The sequence below is a fragment of the Serinus canaria genome, chromosome Z (genome assembly GCF_022539315.1).
Source record: "Serinus canaria isolate serCan28SL12 chromosome Z, serCan2020, whole genome shotgun sequence".
Lineage (NCBI taxonomy): Eukaryota > Metazoa > Chordata > Aves > Passeriformes > Fringillidae > Serinus > Serinus canaria.
In genome coordinates this window covers 47,962,484-47,981,228 of record NC_066343.1, presented here as the reverse complement: position 1 = coordinate 47,981,228, position 18,745 = coordinate 47,962,484, and the positions used below count along the sequence as shown (strand labels likewise).

Genomic DNA, 18,745 nt, shown 5'->3' with positions numbered 1-18,745 from the left:
GGGGCAGACACCAATGTCTTCTCTGTGGTGGCCAGTGACAGGAGCTGAGGGAATAGCCTAAAGCTGTGTCAGGGGAGATTTAGGTTTGGATATCAGGAAAAGGTTCTTCACCCAGAGGATGCTTGGACACTTGAACAGGCTTTCCAGAGAAATGGTCTAGCACTAAGCCTGGCAGGAATTCCAAGGAGTTTCTGGACAATGTTCTCAGACACAGAGGGATTTTTGGGATATCCTCTGCAGGGCCAAGAATTGGATGTGAATGATTCTTGTGGATCCCCATATATTATTCTATAAATCTATGATTTTTGTTAAGAATTTTGTGGGGGTCCTAATCAAAAGCCTTACAGACAGGTAAATGACATCTATGCTTCTCCTTTGACAATTGATGCATTCTGTCCATGGTGGAGGGTCACTGCCAGTCAGGCTCTATTTGCCCTTGGTGAAACCATTTTGGCTGTCTTTAACCAGTCTTCTATCTTCCATATCTTGACATGTCTTCCAGGAGTCTCTGCTCTGTGATCTTACTGGGCACTGAGATGAGGCTAACTAGTCAGTAACTCCTGGGTTCCTGCTTTTTGGTCTTTTTAAAAATAGTTGAGATAGCTTTTTCTCCAGTCACAGAGATCTTACCCTGACTGCTGTGAATTTTCAGACATGATGTGACTGTCATGATCTTTTATATATGATGAAGAGTGGCTTAATAGCTACATCAAACAATTCTCTCGGGACCCTGGGATGCATCTCCTTGTGTACCATGGTCTTGTCTATGTTCAGGTTCTCAGATGGTCTTGAATCTGATCTGCTCTTACGCCAGGAGTGACTTCAATTCCCCAGTTCCTGTCTAGAAGTTCAGGGACTTGAGAGATGTGGGAAGAGTGATTACTAATGAACATTGAGGCAAACAAAATTGCTGCATACCTCAACCTTCTCCATGTTGATCGTGACTAGTTCTGTCCTATTCTGGGGGACAGGGCAGAGGGGAGGGGATTTTGTGTGTATATTTTCTTTAATCTTCAGTTTCTGAGAAACATGCCTATAAGAAGCCATCTTTACTATTTTTTGAATCCCTTGCCAAATTCAGCTCCAGCGATACCATAGCTTTCCTAATTTCTTGATTGTCCCTCCACAACCAGACAGCACTTCTCTTTTCTTCCCAGGATACCTGTCCCTGATTCCATGTCCAGTGCTTTTCCTTCTTGTATCTGACTTTGTCCAGGAGGTCTTTACTGAGCCATGCTGGTCTCCTGCCTTCCCTGCCTCAATGCTCACTGGTGGGAATGGAGAGATCTTGGGCTCTAAGAAAACCATCCTTAAAGATCTGACAGTTCTATTCTGCTTGTTTTTCCCTGAGTTCAGTTTTCCAGAGGGTCCCATCCACTAATTCCTAAAGTAACTAAAAGTTGAGGCTTCTAAAATTCAGAGTAGTGACTTTAATCTTTCTTTGGTCCATAATGCTTGAGATCATGAATTCCACCAAGGCATGACCACTTCAGCCCAGGCTGCCACTGATCCTGACCTCTCCAGTTAGTTAATCTGTGTCAGTAAGCAACAGGTGCAATAGTACTTCCCTGTCACCTGGGGTAAGAAATTATCCTTGATGCTGTCCAGGAGACTCCTGGACTGCTTACATCTTGTTGAGCTGCTTTTCCAGCAGATGTCAGGGACTGTCCTGACAAGTCCCTGCAGCTGGATCAGATCCTGCCAGAGTGATGCTTCCTGCAGGTGAAGTAAGAAGTTTTAGTCAACAGGGTCCCCTCACTTAAATGGTGGATAATAAACACAAACCATGCGATTTTATTTATTGGCTTGGCTTCTGATTTACAACCACAGGCTCTTGACCTGTTCATCACTGGTTTTCAAAGATGGGTTTGTGAAGTCCATGGAGAGGGCAAATTGCCTGCCCCCCCCTTTCCTTGCCTGTCCCTTCTGTACAATTTGTAGCAGCCAATTGGAGTGCTCCAGTCATGTGATTTGTCTCACCAAGTTTAAGCATTTGTGATTAATCATACTTTCCATTTGTACAGTTACTTCCAATTCTTCTGATGCACCCATGCTACATGTGCTAGTGTATAGGCATTTCAACTGGTCTATCAACTGTGTAAGCATTTTAGATGAAAAAGCTCTAGTTCTTTTGAGGCAGGTGTTCCCCTGTCAGTTTTTAATTCATCAGCAGCCCCTGACTCTTTGTTAATCAAAACTCCATCCTCTTCCCACTCTAAGTCTAGTTGGTTCCACTTTTGAAGAAAAACGTACTGTTCAAGGTCCTCCAGAAAGACTACATTACAGTGCTTTGCATTCCAGTCCCCCTTTGTTATAAAACTTTCAGTCTGGAGTTTCTCTTCACAGATATTTACACTGATAACCTACAACTGCATGGACCAATTTCTCTGTAAAGTATATTTAGTTGGGAGGGCATGCTCTTCTTCAATAGAAAGGGGCTTCGTTTCTGCAAATTCTTAGTCATTAATTTCCTTCTTGGTATACTTAGGAAAAACATTAAAGTATCCAGAACTCCTCTGGATACATCAAGGATCCACCTCATATTTCTATTCAAGAATAAACTCATGAAAGAAATATTTCTTTTTATTGCTTATGTTATCCAAGCGTACTTACTAGGAACTGATAGGCTGTACAGCTTCAAAAGACAGTAAAGCTTCATCTTTACGGAGAATATGCAGGTACATCTTGGAGCAGGAAAAAAAGAGAAGCTGATGATTAGTCATGATTTTTATGTCTTGTTTATACAGCAGAAGAAATCTTATAAGGCCTAAATAAATACCTCATTGTAAGAAAAGAAAAGCATTAAGAATCTTATAAGGCCTAAATAAATACCTCATTGTAAGAAAAGAAAAGCATTTTCATGAGACCATAGAGTAATTCACTTTGCTGAAATACATGGTATTTGACATTTCTTTGTTTTTGACAGGAAAAAGTGGCCCTGAATGCAAGCACTGTAGGGCTGATCCAGATAAGGAGTGCCGGTTTTGTTCGTGTTACTTGTGTGGTGGCAAACAGGATGCTCACATGCAACTCCTGTGTGATGAATGTAATATGGCTTATCATATATATTGCCTGAATCCTCCTTTAAGCAAGATACCAGAAGATGAAGACTGGTAAATATACAAGGATGATTTATTTACCCATATTGACATTCCGTACATGGTACCTCTATTTGATATTTGCACCTCATGAGAGAAAATAATGAAGATGTTTTTAAATTCTGCGGTGTTTCCATCCATCTACTTAATATAAGGCTTATGTTTTCTGTCATGATAGTTCTTTTAAATCATTCACAATGGATTAGTAGTAAGGCCATTATGACATTTCAAGACTGGTATGTTCATTTTATACATTATGGTCGTTATGATCTTCTGGGACATTACCTAGTCTGATTGTATTTATCGACAGTTGTTGTTCCTCAGCCTTTTCATTTTTTAAAAGCTTTACTGCTTGAGCAATTCTCTTATGCTCACACTTCTCTGTCCCTTCATCCTCTGTCCCTGCTGCTGCCCCTGTGCTCTTTGTTGCCTCTACTACATTCATTTTTCATGCTATGGAAGGAGCACCACATTGCTACTCTTCATTTCTTATGTCTTTATTAGCTGTCTACAATTTACACTGTTCATATTTATCACCTGCCAATGACTTACTTGAGATGCTAATCCTTTATAAATGAGTAATAAATAGAATTTTATTCTAATAAAGTTTTCCATAGACTTCATTAAATGTCTTAAGATGTCTATGAATACATTACATGGAATTTCTTTGAACCTTGTGATTATATTTTTGTCAAAATCTGTGTAAATCTTTTGTAAGTTTTAACATTCTCTTTAGATTAATAACTCAAATCTCCTACACCTTACTGGCTTTGATCCTGTTTATTGGTTAATGCCTGATGGTATACCTGTTTTCCGGGGCAACTATCCTCACAGGAAAGAATTTCTCATTAAAATCTAAATTAGCTAGAAGGTGCCTGAAACCTTTTCTCCAGACTGAACACACCCAGCTCTCTCAGCCTGTCTTCAAAGCAGAGGTGTTCCAGCACTCTGATCAACTTGGTGGCCCTTCGCTAGGCTTTTGGCAACAGGTCCATATCTTTCTTGTGTTGGGTGCCCCAGATCTGGATGCAGCACTGCAGGTGGGGTCTCACAAGAGCAGAGTAGAGGGGTGGAATCACTATCTCCCTTGACCTGCTGCCCACCCTGATTTGGATGCAGCCCAGGCTGAGGGTTGGCTTTCTGGGCTGTGTGTGCCCATGGCTGGATCATGGCAAGCCTTTTTATCGCAAACACCTTCTCCTCTCCAGAGCTAGTCATGGTCCATTCTCCAAATTATGAATTTCCAGAAGTTCAATTTGTGTAATTAAAATTCATTGGAAAATGGCTGTCAAGCTTTTTAGCTTGTTTTTGTTTACTGTGTAACTAACAATAGGAGCCCCTTAAAATATATGTCTGTAAGTAGATAGCTGCATCTGCGAATGAAGTCACAGAGTGGTAGAGGTACAATTGTGGGCCTGGCTTATGTGAGCTAGTTTTGAGATGTTTAGTGTCACTAGTCCTGTACTGTCTTAATGCTTGTCATTATGAGATGTGCATTTGCACTGGGCAGAGCAGCATCTCCTACCAAAGAAGAAGTTTGTGCCATCCCTTCTTCCTGCATACTAGGAAAGAGTCATGGTTGTCTGATTATTAATTTAGGAGCAGTTTGCTTCAGAATTGGGAATACTTCCATTTCGTGTTTTTAGAGCGTAAAATCTGGCAAACTCTATTCAGGGGTTAAGTCTTCAGTTTGGGAAAGGATAAGTTTTGTGGAGATGAATTAACTCTGTATGTGGAACAGTATCTAATAGTCCCTACAAGATGCAATTTAAAAGCTATTAAGGTAATATTGTTATACTATCAAAAAACATGGAATTCACCATGTGACTTCACCTTGTGAATTTGCATTATGTCATATTTGTTCTTTTAATTGGTCTTATATGCTTTTTCTTTAAGCAGTTGTAATAGCTGTCAAAGTCATGGTATCATAACTTCAGCATCTTACATTATTAGTTTTTAATCTATGTGGCTTCATTGTTATCATGGTCCAACACCTTTACTGAGACAGTGAAATCTATTTCTGTGGACCTTAGTCATTAATTCTTCTATTCATATCCATATAAAAAACTTAATAAATCCGAACCAGCAGTATTAGTAGCAGTAGAAGTAGTAGTAGTAGTTTTTGTTTCCTGAATGAGGTTATCAACGTTAATGTAGATCAGGCTTCCTCTTCTAATTGTGTATGGACCAAATCCACCCTATGGGAGCCAGAAACAAGGACATGTATTGTTATTCCTGGACTGAGATAAGAATATTGTTGGAAACAGCAGAACGACCACTGTACTGCTTTTCTCTCTCTGCTGTGGTCAGTGTATACTAGTATCTCTTCTTTCCTACCAGAATGGTTTTGCATTAGTGTAAGTGATCCCCAGCATTATATTCCAAATGGCTTGAGTGTTGAGGAGTAAATGAGTGCGTGTGTTTGTGTGTTTCTGTATACATTATGTCATACCTTGGCTCTGTTTGACGATCAGCAATCTGCAATGAAATTTGTTGCACAGCCAGCAAAAATAAGGGTAGACTGGGCAGGAGACAGAAACAGAGCATGAGTACTGGTTAGCAGCATATTTTAATCTCAGCTATCTTCTCCTTTACACGATGTTAATGAAGGAGGACTAAATGAAGAGACAATACAGGAGCCATGGGCACCTCTCATATATCATGTGAGAAAAAATAGTTAAATGTTTTGCAACTAGCGCTCTACCTTTAAAGATATTGAAAACCCTTTTTTAAAAAAGTTGACAGTATTTGTTCATGTTGAGTTCATTTTTTAAGCTGTAGGCTTCAGCTGCTTAAGACTGGTATATGCTTGCTAGCTTGAAACATTCAGTCAAAAAAACCAAATAGACACTATTTTGGCTACCAGAAATGTATTGCCATTATTATGCAGTTAATTGAGAATTTACTAAAACCTTTTTTTAGGTATTGTCCTTCCTGCAAAAATGATTCTAATGAAGTTGTAAAGGCTGGAGAAAAGCTCAAACAGAGTAAAAAGAAAGCAAAGATGCCATCTGCCAGTACTGAAAGCCAGAGAGACTGGGGAAAGGTAGAGTGTGTTTTAGAAACAGCTGTTACTCTGATTGTTCATGTATGTGCTACATCTATAATTTTGCTTACATATGCACTACACAAAATTCAGTACTGGGTTGCACAAACAACAAGACAATGTTTAATCCTGCCTGCTGTCTACTGGCAGTTAAAGCAGTGGAAGGATTATTAAGGTGACTAGAGGTAAAAACAACAACAACAACAACAAAAAAAGAAAACCCCCAACTCCCCTCCCAAACCCATAACCACATATTACTTAATTTAACATTCCTTTTAACAGTCGTTAACATATTTTGAAATATGTTTTTGTTATAATAGACAGATTTCATGATCTCTGCATTGAATTTACAAATATTCTTCAATATTGCAATTCATTTGTCTGATTACTTTTGTCTAATGTATTTTTAGGGCATGGCCTGTGTTGGTCGCACTAAAGAATGCACTATTGTTCCTTCAAATCATTATGGGCCTATACCTGGTGTTCCTGTTGGGACAACCTGGAAATTCAGAGTTCAGGTATGTTGTTTCAGTATTAGCTGTAATTGAAGGAAGTAGGAATAATAATGAATGGGTTGGGCTAAAATAAATTCCAATTAACAATTGCCATTTTCACCAGGACTAAGTAACACAAATACATTATAATTCCAATATCAGAAGTGATGCCGATTGTAGTGAAGGTTGAACTATACTGATTTACCATAGAACTTTTTTAATACACTTTTTAAATACTTTTTTTAAACTTTTTACACACAACTGAGTAAAAAGTCTGTTGGAATTATGATAAACATATTTCACATGTTAAAATTTTAAGTCAGATATTTAGTGAATAGAGTTAAGTATTTTCTGAAGAGTTTTCTTCACCTGAGCTGATTATCCCATGAATGGGGTGTAGACTGCAGATTTTGAGAACATTATGTGTTATCACTGTGAATTGACTGTAGGTCAATTTGGTTTTGGTCATATATAATGGATGTCCAAATCTGCTTTTAGGCTGATGAACAGCTTAAGCCTGTGCAAGTCTGTAGTGCTACTGAAATAAACTATATATTCAGCTTTTGGTGGTTTTTTAAACTGTCTCATTTTCTGTTTCAAATATTCTTTAGGCTCTGTGATAAACCAGATTGATAGAAAACTGACAGAAAAATAATCCTATCTGGAGTAGACTGGGGGCTAATTTTCCTAGTCAATTTTGCATTTTGGTTATGTAAGCACAGTGCCAATACTAAAAAAGGCAGGAAAAAACAAAGCAGGGAGGATGGGACAGATGCATTTTGTGCCAGTACTGATTTTTTTTCTGGTTTTGTAGTGTTTGGCAAGCTACAAACTTTCTCCCTTTTGCTCCAGCCTGATCCAACTGAAATGATTTTCGGGTTATCTTTCATTTTTTCATTGTTGTTTCTAGTCACGAAAATACATACTTCTTTGTTTTCTAAATCTGTTAGTTCTTTGTCTCTTGCATGTGTAAATGATTGGAACTGAATGTTTTCTGTCATATTCAGAAGAATAAAACCAGGAGGTTTTAAACTGCTTGAGGAGGAGCAGCCAAAAATCAAGCGCCTCTTCTGATTTGTTCTGTGAACTTTTCATCACTTGCTTTCTTTTTGTTGGGTGCCAGATTATGTAAAGTCTAATAAGTAAGAGAGCTTTCTAAAATCACTTGGGTAAACTCAAAGTATCAAAATCAATTTTTATTTTCACTGCTTCAATAGTAATTGGAATTACTAGTTTACATTTTGTTATGAATTCTATTGGTAAGACAAAAGCTAGTGCTTTCCAAGTGTTTCTAGTACTGGTAGGAAAAACCAACATAATTAGAGTGCTGCTTTCATCAGAAAATCCATATATATATATATAGTACATATATATATATATAGTATATGTGTATATATGTGTGCATATATATATATATATATATATATATAAAATATATATATATATATATATAAAATATATATATATATATATATATATATATATATAAAATATATATATATGGACTAAATATCAAAAGACAATTTATTTTGAGTACAAATCACCTTGTCATTTTTTTAATTGAAATTCTTTCTATGTAGAAAGTTAAATTACAGTTTTGTTTCTTATATGAACTAGGTTTTTTTATGACAAATAAGATTGTCTCAGCAAATCCATGAGAATTTAGTGACTGTATAAGAATTTAAAGACTTCTTTATTTCTGATTTGCATAGTTTTTTTATAACACAAACTCTCTTTTCCCTAGAAGGAAATTGACTAAACATTTCTTCTGGAGAGAGCATCTGAAGAGCATCTTTGGCATGAATTATTTATCAGTGTTCATCTTTGGGGTGAATCACCTACCAGAAACCTAAATTTAATTGATGAAACCTGAAAATGAAAAGAAGGGAGGGAGGAAGGAATTAAAGAATCTTTGATACAACAGGAAAGAGGAATGCAATAGTGGGGCCTTTTTATTCAGCGTGGTCATAAATGGTCTGGAAAAATTGGCAAATAGCTGATAAAGTTAAGTGAGAGTGCTAAGTTGTGGATAGCAAACATGGGGCAGGGAAGATTTCTAAGTGTGTAATTTGTAATTGGCTTTCAGCTACTTACACTTCTTGTTATTTACCAAATAGATTCTAATAGCTGATTTTAAAAAATGTGTCATTTTAATAGTGATCAGAAAAATAAATCAAATACTAAATTATCATGAAAAGAAGAGTCAGGAAAATAAATACATTATTATGAACATCAACCAGGAAGCATTGTGCAAGGAAGTATTATTGTGTCCTTGCATGATTTTCATACTGTGCACAGCTCTAATCTGGTAAAAAGTGCACTTTTGACTAGCTGGATCTTTGATGTATTGTGTTACGAAATTTCAAGACTATAGCAGAAGAATATAGACTCCCTTGAAAGTTGCTTAGAACTGTAGGTTGGGAAAGGAGATCAGGAGTGCGAGAAGCAGAACAAGAAAAAGAGGCAAAATCAAGGTCTGGAAAAAGATATGAAGGTAGAAAGAAGTAGTGTGATTGGTTTTATGCTGGAAGCCTTCATTCTACCAACACTACTTTTATCATAACATACTGAGAAAATGCATAATTTAATATATAGTCTCATTTTATTTGTAAAGGTTGTTTGTGGAGCTTTTCTATTGATCAGTAATTTGAAGCCATTGTTAAATAAATTTTTGTGGGAGAGATAATCCAGCAGACTCTAATGATGTTGCCAGATTATGCTACAGCTGCAGCTTTCAGATGGCCAGGCTGCAGATTACTTGAACATTTATTACCAGAGAGTTATCCTGGTTGGAGAACTAGTCTAAGATCCATGTGGTGTTGCAATGGCTTCTTCTGTTTTCTTAAGCAGTCCGATAATATTCCTCTCCACTGGTTACATTTACAGTGTGTTACCTTACAAGCCCCTGACAAAATTATCTTTACACTGGGATCTTCCTAGGTTAAAAATTGTAAAATGCTACCAAGCTGGTAGATCTCCTTCTCCTTTGAATTGTTCTAAATGACTGTGCAAGTGGAGTATAGCAATGAGTACAGTCTTGTGTACTGCTTATGGAAAAAATCTTGGAGATTTTCCCCAAAGAAGAAAGAGTCCCTTACATCTTCCAGTGTCACCACTGTGCTACATTGTCTGCTGGTTTTCTGGGTGTTCTTACTTTTAGCTTTTCTTCCTGAAGAAACAGTGGAATTCACACCTTTAATAGCAGTCTTGCATTAACTGTTGACACAGAAACCTCTGTACAATATTTTGAGCAGAAAATTGATTGTTAAAAGTGGTTGTAGGTGACTGGGTCTTTTAAAAAATTGCTATAAACTGGCTTTTTTTCTGTTTCCAGGTGAGTGAAGCAGGTGTTCACAGGCCCCATGTTGGTGGAATCCATGGACGTAGTAATGATGGAGCTTATTCACTCGTACTAGCTGGGGGATTTGAAGATGAAGTGGTATGTCATTCATGTGAGCAACGGTCTTGCTGTTCTAATGCATCAAATGTCTGTAAATATAGAGTTATATTTGATGGTTAATCTAAAGCTAATGTTTAGGTAGATATGACTGTGGAAAAAAATATCTACTACTGCTAAATTAAGTAGTTCTTAGAATTTTGGAGAGAAAAATCTTACCAAATCTTTAAGGATGCTTATGTTCAGATCTACATTAAAGCAAAATGTCAGTTACTGGATTTGACATTTTTTAGGGTAGCTACATTTCAGTATACTTTTGGAGTCTGAATTGAGTGTAATATAAAATCTGATAGTGCAATTGTGTGCAAATAATGTTATATGTTCTGCTTTTGTCACAAGTTAATTACATTCCAAACAATATTTCTGATTACGTGATAAATTTAATTTAATGAAGCAAGAATAGAAGATACGTGTTACTTGATACTATGAAGTTCTGAAATTTCTTGGCTCCTGCTAATAAGCACTTTCAGAACTTCTTAGCTTCCTCAGATTCTTTCTCAGAATCTTGTACTATGATCCCTAAAGGTGCTGGGAAAAAAATCGACTTTGGTGTTAACATTTAAGTAGAACAACAAAAGCAGTTATTCTGCTAAACAGAAGAGTAACTGTCAATTTTCATCTTGTGGTGCTGGTCAACATTTATTTATGAAGAGAATACAGTTTTCTTCATTTAAATAATATTTACACAAGGTACATCCCTTACTGCAGTTCCAGTCCATCAAGTGGAATTTTGAATCTTGGATGAGGTGAAGGATAATGCAGTAAGCAACCTGGTTTTTTTTAAATTACCATAGCTGTCAACCACAAGGAAAAGGGCACTAAAGGAAAAAAAAGCATGAATGAAATAGCATCAGAATGTACTATATTCTTTGCCAACAGCATCTACCAGGTGCTGCTGCTGCCTCTGAAGGAAGGTGTGTCTCTATTTGAACAAGTGGCATGAGGAGGTACTTGGAGTTTGGATACGGTGTCCTTAGTGTCTATCCCTGCCCAGGCTCTCAGTCTACCATTTCACAGTAGTTGTATCTGCTGTGCTGGGATGCTGAAGACTCCTCTTTTTTATTCTTTTTGGTGATACTGATGTCCCCTTATTTCTGAGGTGGTAATTATTTAATTCAAAATATTTAGTAAATTTAATTCGATCCTCTGCATGCCTTTTCCATTCACCTAAGTGATGTTCTGACTATGGGGTTTGTAGATACCTAAACACTGTCATAGCCTGAAACACATAAATACTTTTGAAAAGGCATAGAAAAATGTTGCCAAAAAATACCTTAAAAACTTACATGAATGTCAGGTTTTTTTCTGTTTTCTAAACTAATAATACAAGGGGGGTTTTTTCCCACTTACATAATTGAGGCTAGTTTTTCTTCTTTCATGTTCCAGGTTTGTCTTCCAATTACTTCTGTTTTCCCTGTTTTTTTTTTTAAAAAGGTTGAGATTAAACTCCTGTAAGAACATACACAGAAAAATTCAGTCCTGTATTTATAAGTATCCTAAGTACAGTATCTAATTAATTTGAGATGTGAAATTTGAGATTTATTTATTTGAAATAAAATATACACATAAAAATCTCTACTCACATCTATTTATTTATTGTATGAGTACCGGAAAAGAGAGGTGACCCTTAACTGAATTTCAGTGGTGCAACAAAGATGCTTGTATGTAAACTTTTATAAAATTGAGAAATAAATTAATTTTGGAGGGGTATTACACTGTTCATAAACTTAATATAGTATTTAGGTACACTGATAATGTGTGCCATCTTAATGCACTTCCTATTGCTTAAAATCAAGAAAGCCACACTGGAGTAAAGTAATTACAATATACATTGCAGGAAACTTGAGTTAATTTTCTAATTAACTTGAGTTAATTCAGATCATGACATTTTTACTTATAATCCTAGAGACCCAGAATTTTCTCCAGTTTTACTGAAGTTCAGATGTTCTGGATGTATTGGAGATTAATAACATTAATAACAAGTTTTATCAGTTCTGTCAGATCTACCCTGAAAATTGAGAACAGGTACAGTCATAGCTTATAAAATGAGCATTGGGTGAAATTGTTGTGTACATGACACTTTATCTTCATTTCTAATTACATGCGCATAAAATATTTGCACATAAATCTCTCTCCTGAAAATCAGTAGCTTTGAATTCTAGTGACAAGTTACATGGCTTACTTATAGTTAGCTTTTATTTTCCATATGTTAATGTTGCTAATCTCTTTGATAGTATTTCTTTGATAGTAACCATAACAGGAGCATAACCTGAAGAAATTGAGAAGTCTTTCAGCAATTTAAGAACAGATTAACATTTACACACTAGATTCTGGACATTAGCACTGGTTGTGCAATCACAGTGTTCATGATCAACATATTCCTATTTGTCTGTTCATCAGATCAAGTACCTGACAAAGTTTAACTTTTGTGTTGAAAACTTTCCCTCTTGTGTCTCTGTTTTAATATATCAAGTTGAAGCTGCTGTTTAATTGTCAAAAGTCTCCAGATTCATGTTTCTGCTGGGTTGAGGCAGTGTCATAAAGATGGTAAATTAACCAAGTTAAATCCAAACAAAAATTTTTTCTTCTGTAAGTGTTGTTTTGCACAGGATCATATGGGAAATCTCTGAACTGAAATTCAGAATCTCTTGGAGAATAATACCTGGAGTGAGCAGTCGCATCTTCTTGTAAAAGAGACTACAAAAGATAATGACTGCAATGACTCAAAAGGTGACTCCAGGCAACATACTCATTGTTTAGATTTGTTGATATTTTATATCAAACGCATTCACTGCCTGGAATGTAACATTCATAAACCACTTAATGAAATGAATGTCTAATATGAAATGCACATCTTTTGGATTTTAAATGTGTTGCTTTAACTAGAATTATAGTAGGCTAATTAAATTAGTCATACAGATTGCAGGATTTTTTTTCCCTCAAAAAACAAATGAATTTTGGATATCCAGCTGATATCAAAGATAACTATAATTCTAAAATGCTGTCTCTAAAAGCTGTTATATCTCTTAAGTAAACTCCGTCTACAGGAAAGTGTCTTTGACCTGAAAAGACTGTCTTTGGCGAACCTGGTTCCAAGTCAGAACGGAGTTTTAGTGGAACAAAAGATTATGAATCCACACTGGGTAGCCTGAATTGTTTACATATTAATGTTCAGTTTAAAAGCCTGGTAATCCGCCATTTTTGGACACTGCATGGAAAGGAGTAAGAAAAACCCCAGAAAGGAATTCACATACAGTAGTTACTAGGACTTTGATCTTTTAAAAATGTTGCCCTACTTCCATCACCAGTAGCTACCTTCTGCTGTTTCCTGCTTTGAAGCTGTCTTTCTTTCTGTTCAGACATGTACATTAGTGAACACTAAAATGGTGAAATGTTTTCTTTGTGGTGGAATGTGCTGTGAAACCGCTAGGTTCTTGCTATCAGGGGCAATTGTGGGGAAGACTCAGCAAGAACAATTATTATGTATTCAGGCTCTGCACTTAATGCAAGGGATTCTGATTGATTTACAAATTAAATTGGTACTTTAGCCCTTTCCCTTCAATTGTCACCTTTTACTGCAGTGTTAAACCATGAAATTATCAAAAATAAATCACACAATGGGCAGATAGGCCAATTCTGTCAGCACTTTATGCATATAGAGTTTAATGGAGATGAATGATGACATGATTCAGTTTCAGATATCCCTACTACTGGGGAAAGAAAATGCTCTCAAATGTAATTGCTTGATAGTTAATAATTGACTTGGATTTAAAAACCTCATTTAAAAAGGCTTAGTGCCTTTTATTTTGCTATATCATATAATCAAACTCACCTTTAATTCATTACATTTACTGAGGTCAAACTGATGAGGGACAGATGAATTGATGATATTTGAGAATTTCTTGTACCAAGAAAGCCAATAAACATTATTTGTTGTTCAAACTGAAGGTTGGAACTCATTTAGAAAATCTGAGTGTGTTTGTAATAGCCTATTTCTGATAAATACAATTTTTGCATTATCTGTTGGAACCCAACTTTGAAATCTGAGCACAAAAGCAGAGATGTTAATGGAGAGAGAAAATAACTGAGATCTCTCTTGAGATAGTTGATATTCTAGTAACTTGAAGTACCTAATATCCCTATCAGCTGGTGCATAAAAGTAATCCATAGAAATAATGTGGTCAAATGATGCAATGGAATTCAAAATCTTACTTTCTTCATTCTACATTATTTCTCTGTTAGACTTACAACTGATTATATTACAACGTTGAACAGTGGAGTATGATTTAATACAACAGACTGACTGCTTGTACTGGCTGTTTGAGGCTGACTGGCTTGTAGTACTAGAGCTTCAGGTTGTCTTCCACTCACATGCCTCAGCAGGAGATGCTGGGTCAGTGCTACTGTGGCTGAAGTTAATTTGCTCTATAATATGATCAAACTTTACAAACAGGATGGTTAAGAAATAACTTTATGGACAGAACATAAGAAAAAGGGACATACAGAAGGTATTAAGAGAAGAAAGAGTAACAAAGTACTTACTAGCTGTTGAAAGACAGTTTTGGTGCAAGGCAGCGGAATTAAGCTGTGGAAAAAAGAAGAGAAGGGGCAGCATTATATATTTTAAGGTAAGAAAATGGAAAGAATGTAGGAAGAAGGGAAGGGAAAAGATAAGATTGTTTTGATGGTCTTTTTGACAGCTATTTTGTTTGTTCAAGGAGAACATACAGACATCAATAACTCCTTTTGGCATATGTTTTCTTTAACTGTTGAACCATTGTCTTCAGTTTTGCTTTCTATGATCCTCTTCAGACAAAAATAGCTTTACCAATCTTTTACTGGCTCTCAGTTAAAAGTTGTTGTAGGTGTTTGGGAGATCCTGTATTATCTATAGATAGAACTCAAAGCTGTTGAGAAATTGTTTTGATGAGTCATTACTCTCTAATAGTCCCAAATAATAAGCTGTGAATATTCCTGTTATATTTCACTTCAAAAGTAAAACACTCTAAGCCAAATGAAAGTAGGTACTATAGGTGTCCCAGTATGTCTCTGGAGTACCAGTGTCCCTATTTCACTCCTGTTTGTCATAGGCACATTCATATCCACATTTATTCCACCCTTTAGACACTGGGTCTATGCATCACTTACTTTTGCCATTTTTGATTTTCATTCTCTACAAGCACTTATGAGTTCTTTTGAGCTTTCTTCCTCTCTTGTTTGAGAGTTGCTGTTATATCAGAGGTTCAAATGTCCTCCAATTTATCTTCATCCAGCCCAGATCAATGGCAAGATCTCTGACATTTTCCTTCAGTTCTAGAAACTGTCTTTGTTCCCTAAAATCCTTTTTTTTCCCTAATATATCTGATATGAAAAAAGGAGTATAGTTTATCTAGAAAATAAAGCAGCAATGAGTCTTTCTTACATTGGAGGATGCTGAAAAATCCTTGTACCTTGACCTGTAACATTTATGCTACATAATTGTTCCTTTTATACTCCATTTTTCTTCCTCTGGATTTCCAGTTGTTTTTTATGCACAGAGCACTTTGATAATTAAAGAGAAGCAAATATAACCCATGAAGTGTGGGATATGCTCAGAAGGTGAGCATGTATGCATAGACCTTCTATCCATTGTATCTCTTCAAGCACAATGTTTTCAGTTTGCCTGTGCTTAGACTACCACTAGAAAACTTCTTAGTCTTTCTTTGAAGATGCTGGAAGTTTGTTGGGTTTAGGCCATTTACCTTTAACCTATTTTCCATAGAAGTGTGTGCAAGTATAATACTGTTGCATTTCTGCATTGTCTCTTGAAGTTTTTTTGGCTAAAGTCTATAGCAATTTGTCCTTAATTTATGTTTTTCTGTTACACCAAAAAATAAGTCTATTCCATACTTCTTTTCAAGAAGATTTATCTACAACCTGGTAGTTGATAAACAAAAGTTTGTCAGGAACCTGTCCTGTCTTTCCTTGCTTTCATATGAAGTGTTTCTGTCTTTCATATATTTTTGCACATTCCTATATATATGTTATATCAGTATTTATCTCAAAATTATGTTTTAAATAGTGGGAAAATAAATCATCTTCTGGTTTCAGTTTAGTTCTGTTTGTATATTAAAAGCTGCCTTAACAGTCTTCCCACCCTGCCACATCATGAAGATGTCCATGTTTCTTTTGTTGTTACAAAACCCAGGCCATGCTAGACTCATGACATTCCAAGATATGTTCTCCCATTTTTTTGAACTTGTCACAGGCTTCTTATTCATTGTCAAAATGTGATTTGCTTGAATGATTGTGATACATGAAGCAAATCCATCCTTTTTTATATTATTATCAGGATCATCCTTGTGTGATCTGTGCATTGTGTTTGACAATCACGGAAAAATGAAACATACTCTGTGATTAATTCCAATCCTGTGATATTTTATTTTATACAATTTATTTTACATCCTTTCTTAGTTAAAGGTTCTTGTCTGGTTGGTCTTTTAAAGTTACTTCATACTTCAACTTCATGTAGTATACTGTCCTTAATAGAACTACATTCTGTTTCTGTTGGTTTTTAGAGATTTATTTAGTAGACTAAGTAGCCTATTTTAAGAAAGCAGAATTTATACATGTCTTTGCTAGGTTTTGAGTATACATTTAAACTTCACAGCACTTGGATTTTATTATGTACAGATAACTTCAGCTGAATTTCTGCTAGGTTTTCCCTACACAAAATAAAATGAACCTAATTTCTATAATTTATCTATGGCATTGTTCAACCAGTGTTTCTCTTTCTAACCTTCTCTTTTTCTGCTGTTGTCAGTCATGAAATATGTGTAACAGTCTTGCACTGGATCCTAAATAATGTCAGAATTTTAATAGTGGTAAGAAATGGACTGAATTTTATTACTGCATAGATGTTCAGAACTTTGCTATAAAAATTCATTTAAACATTACTTTTTTATTAAATTGCTATATGCTAAATACCAAACAAACATCTCCAAAGAAACAGCATATTAAGTATATATGTAGTCTGTATATTTATGTATTTCTGGAAATACATTCATTTCCCAGGAGTAACATGAAATTCTGTAACAAACTTCATACAGAAAATAGAAATACAGGCTTTTCTTGAGAGTGTTTAGATTTTGACAGTTTTCATATCTCATGGTAAAAGATTTTATTAACCTTTCTTCAATTTTGTGAAAATTCTACATTGGAACTATAGTACAGAATTATTTTAGCTTACAAAATATGAATCTAAATTATTTCAATCTCTTACTGAGTCAGAAGAGCTGGGATTACTATTTCATTAAAGCACCTGCTTTGTACATAAGGCAGCACTATGAACTTACTAGCACTGAGCTCCTTGCACAAGCTGAAGTTACTGCCATGATCCATCCAAGGTAATTATTCTGTATTTTATAAACATGATACTTGTAAACACAGTGAAAGCTCAAGAGCAAGTAGCTACTTGCTAGAATATGTTCCTCAGATTTTTTTTCTCAAAATAGCTTTATAAAAAATGCCAAAGTAGCATTTTTAATGCAGGCATTTTTTTAGTCAGAATGTTTTGGTGAAGAGGTTACATCTAGATCAGTAGTATTGTGCTGGTGCAGCTGCTGTAGGATGGTGATAATGAAATTGGAAACATGTCTTTCATGGCCTGGATTACAGTTTTTCTCTGAGTAAATAGAGCAAATGAAGTTGCTTTTTCTTTTTTTTTTTTTTTTTCCTTTTAATTGAGTTACTTTACTTTAGACCGTTAAACCAAAGGATAATCTTCTTGCACAGGATCGAGGAGATGAGTTCACTTACACTGGCAGTGGAGGTAGAGATCTTTCTGGCAATAAAAGAATTGGAGAACATTCATTTGATCAGACATTAACACACATGAATAGGTAAGTTTTGAAAATAAAATTTAAAGGTATTCCAAAATAAAGAGTTGGGTTGTAGGGCTTTAATTTAAAACTTACATTTTGCTGTATTTTTTGTCGTCTGTACATGCTGTGTTCATAAACAGCAATGCCTGTTGATTCTAAGAGGTGTTTTATCAAGCATTATGATTTGTTCCTTTAAAGGAAAACTCATCTCAGTAAAATACATTGCTGTATTGTTGCTGCAGCTTGCAGTCATGCCTCTGGTTGAAATTGTTCTACAGTCACACTGAGAGGACTATTTTAATTAAATGAGAATTTTGTCAAAACTCTTGAGCAGAAATTTTCTAATTCTGGATGTCTCTTTTTTTAAGTTTCTTCTCTTGTGGGTAAATCAGTTATAAATTTAAGGAGGAAGAAAGCATGTTCCTTTTCCCGTGATAAAAGAAATATTTTCTATTTTGCTAGCCCTTTCTTTCATCATATTTTTCTATGAAAAGCAAGGAATTAGGGTACAGCTTTATTAGAACAGGTACTTGAAAGAGAACATATATCCAGAAGAAGAATTAGACATCTGCCTGAAGTGTTTTTCTGTCCTCTAAAAGCTGGCCTGAACAAAGAGTACTCCATCTTTTTCTGTTTCTAAGAGCATAATCTGTTACACAACTGACCTCTGAACACCTGTGAGATGCTGAGAGTCACTGAGAACTTTTGTTTGCCAGGTCTACATTTAGATATGTTCTGCTGCTCTCAGACAGGCTGGAGAGGGGTTTTTTTCAAGCTGTCTAGAGGAG

General features: G+C 35.6%; 1 protein-coding gene across 4 annotated transcripts in view; it reads left to right on the top strand.

The window, feature by feature from the left end:
- The window catches only part of UHRF2 (ubiquitin like with PHD and ring finger domains 2), a 72,963-nt gene that overhangs the window by 46,494 nt on the left and 7,724 nt on the right, over nt 1–18,745 (top strand). For 2 of the 4 annotated variants that reach the window (XM_030236985.2, XM_030236984.2), the window contains exons 6-10: nt 2,927–3,113; nt 6,021–6,144; nt 6,555–6,662; nt 9,973–10,077; nt 17,869–17,975. In XM_030236985.2, the coding sequence (XP_030092845.1) occupies nt 2,927–3,113; nt 6,021–6,144; nt 6,555–6,662; nt 9,973–10,077; nt 17,869–17,975 (631 nt within the window). The remainder of the gene's footprint in view (nt 1–2,926; nt 3,114–6,020; nt 6,145–6,554; nt 6,663–9,972; nt 10,078–17,868; nt 17,976–18,745) is intronic. The other 2 variants (XM_030236986.2, XM_050986515.1) reach the window with 2 other exon arrangements.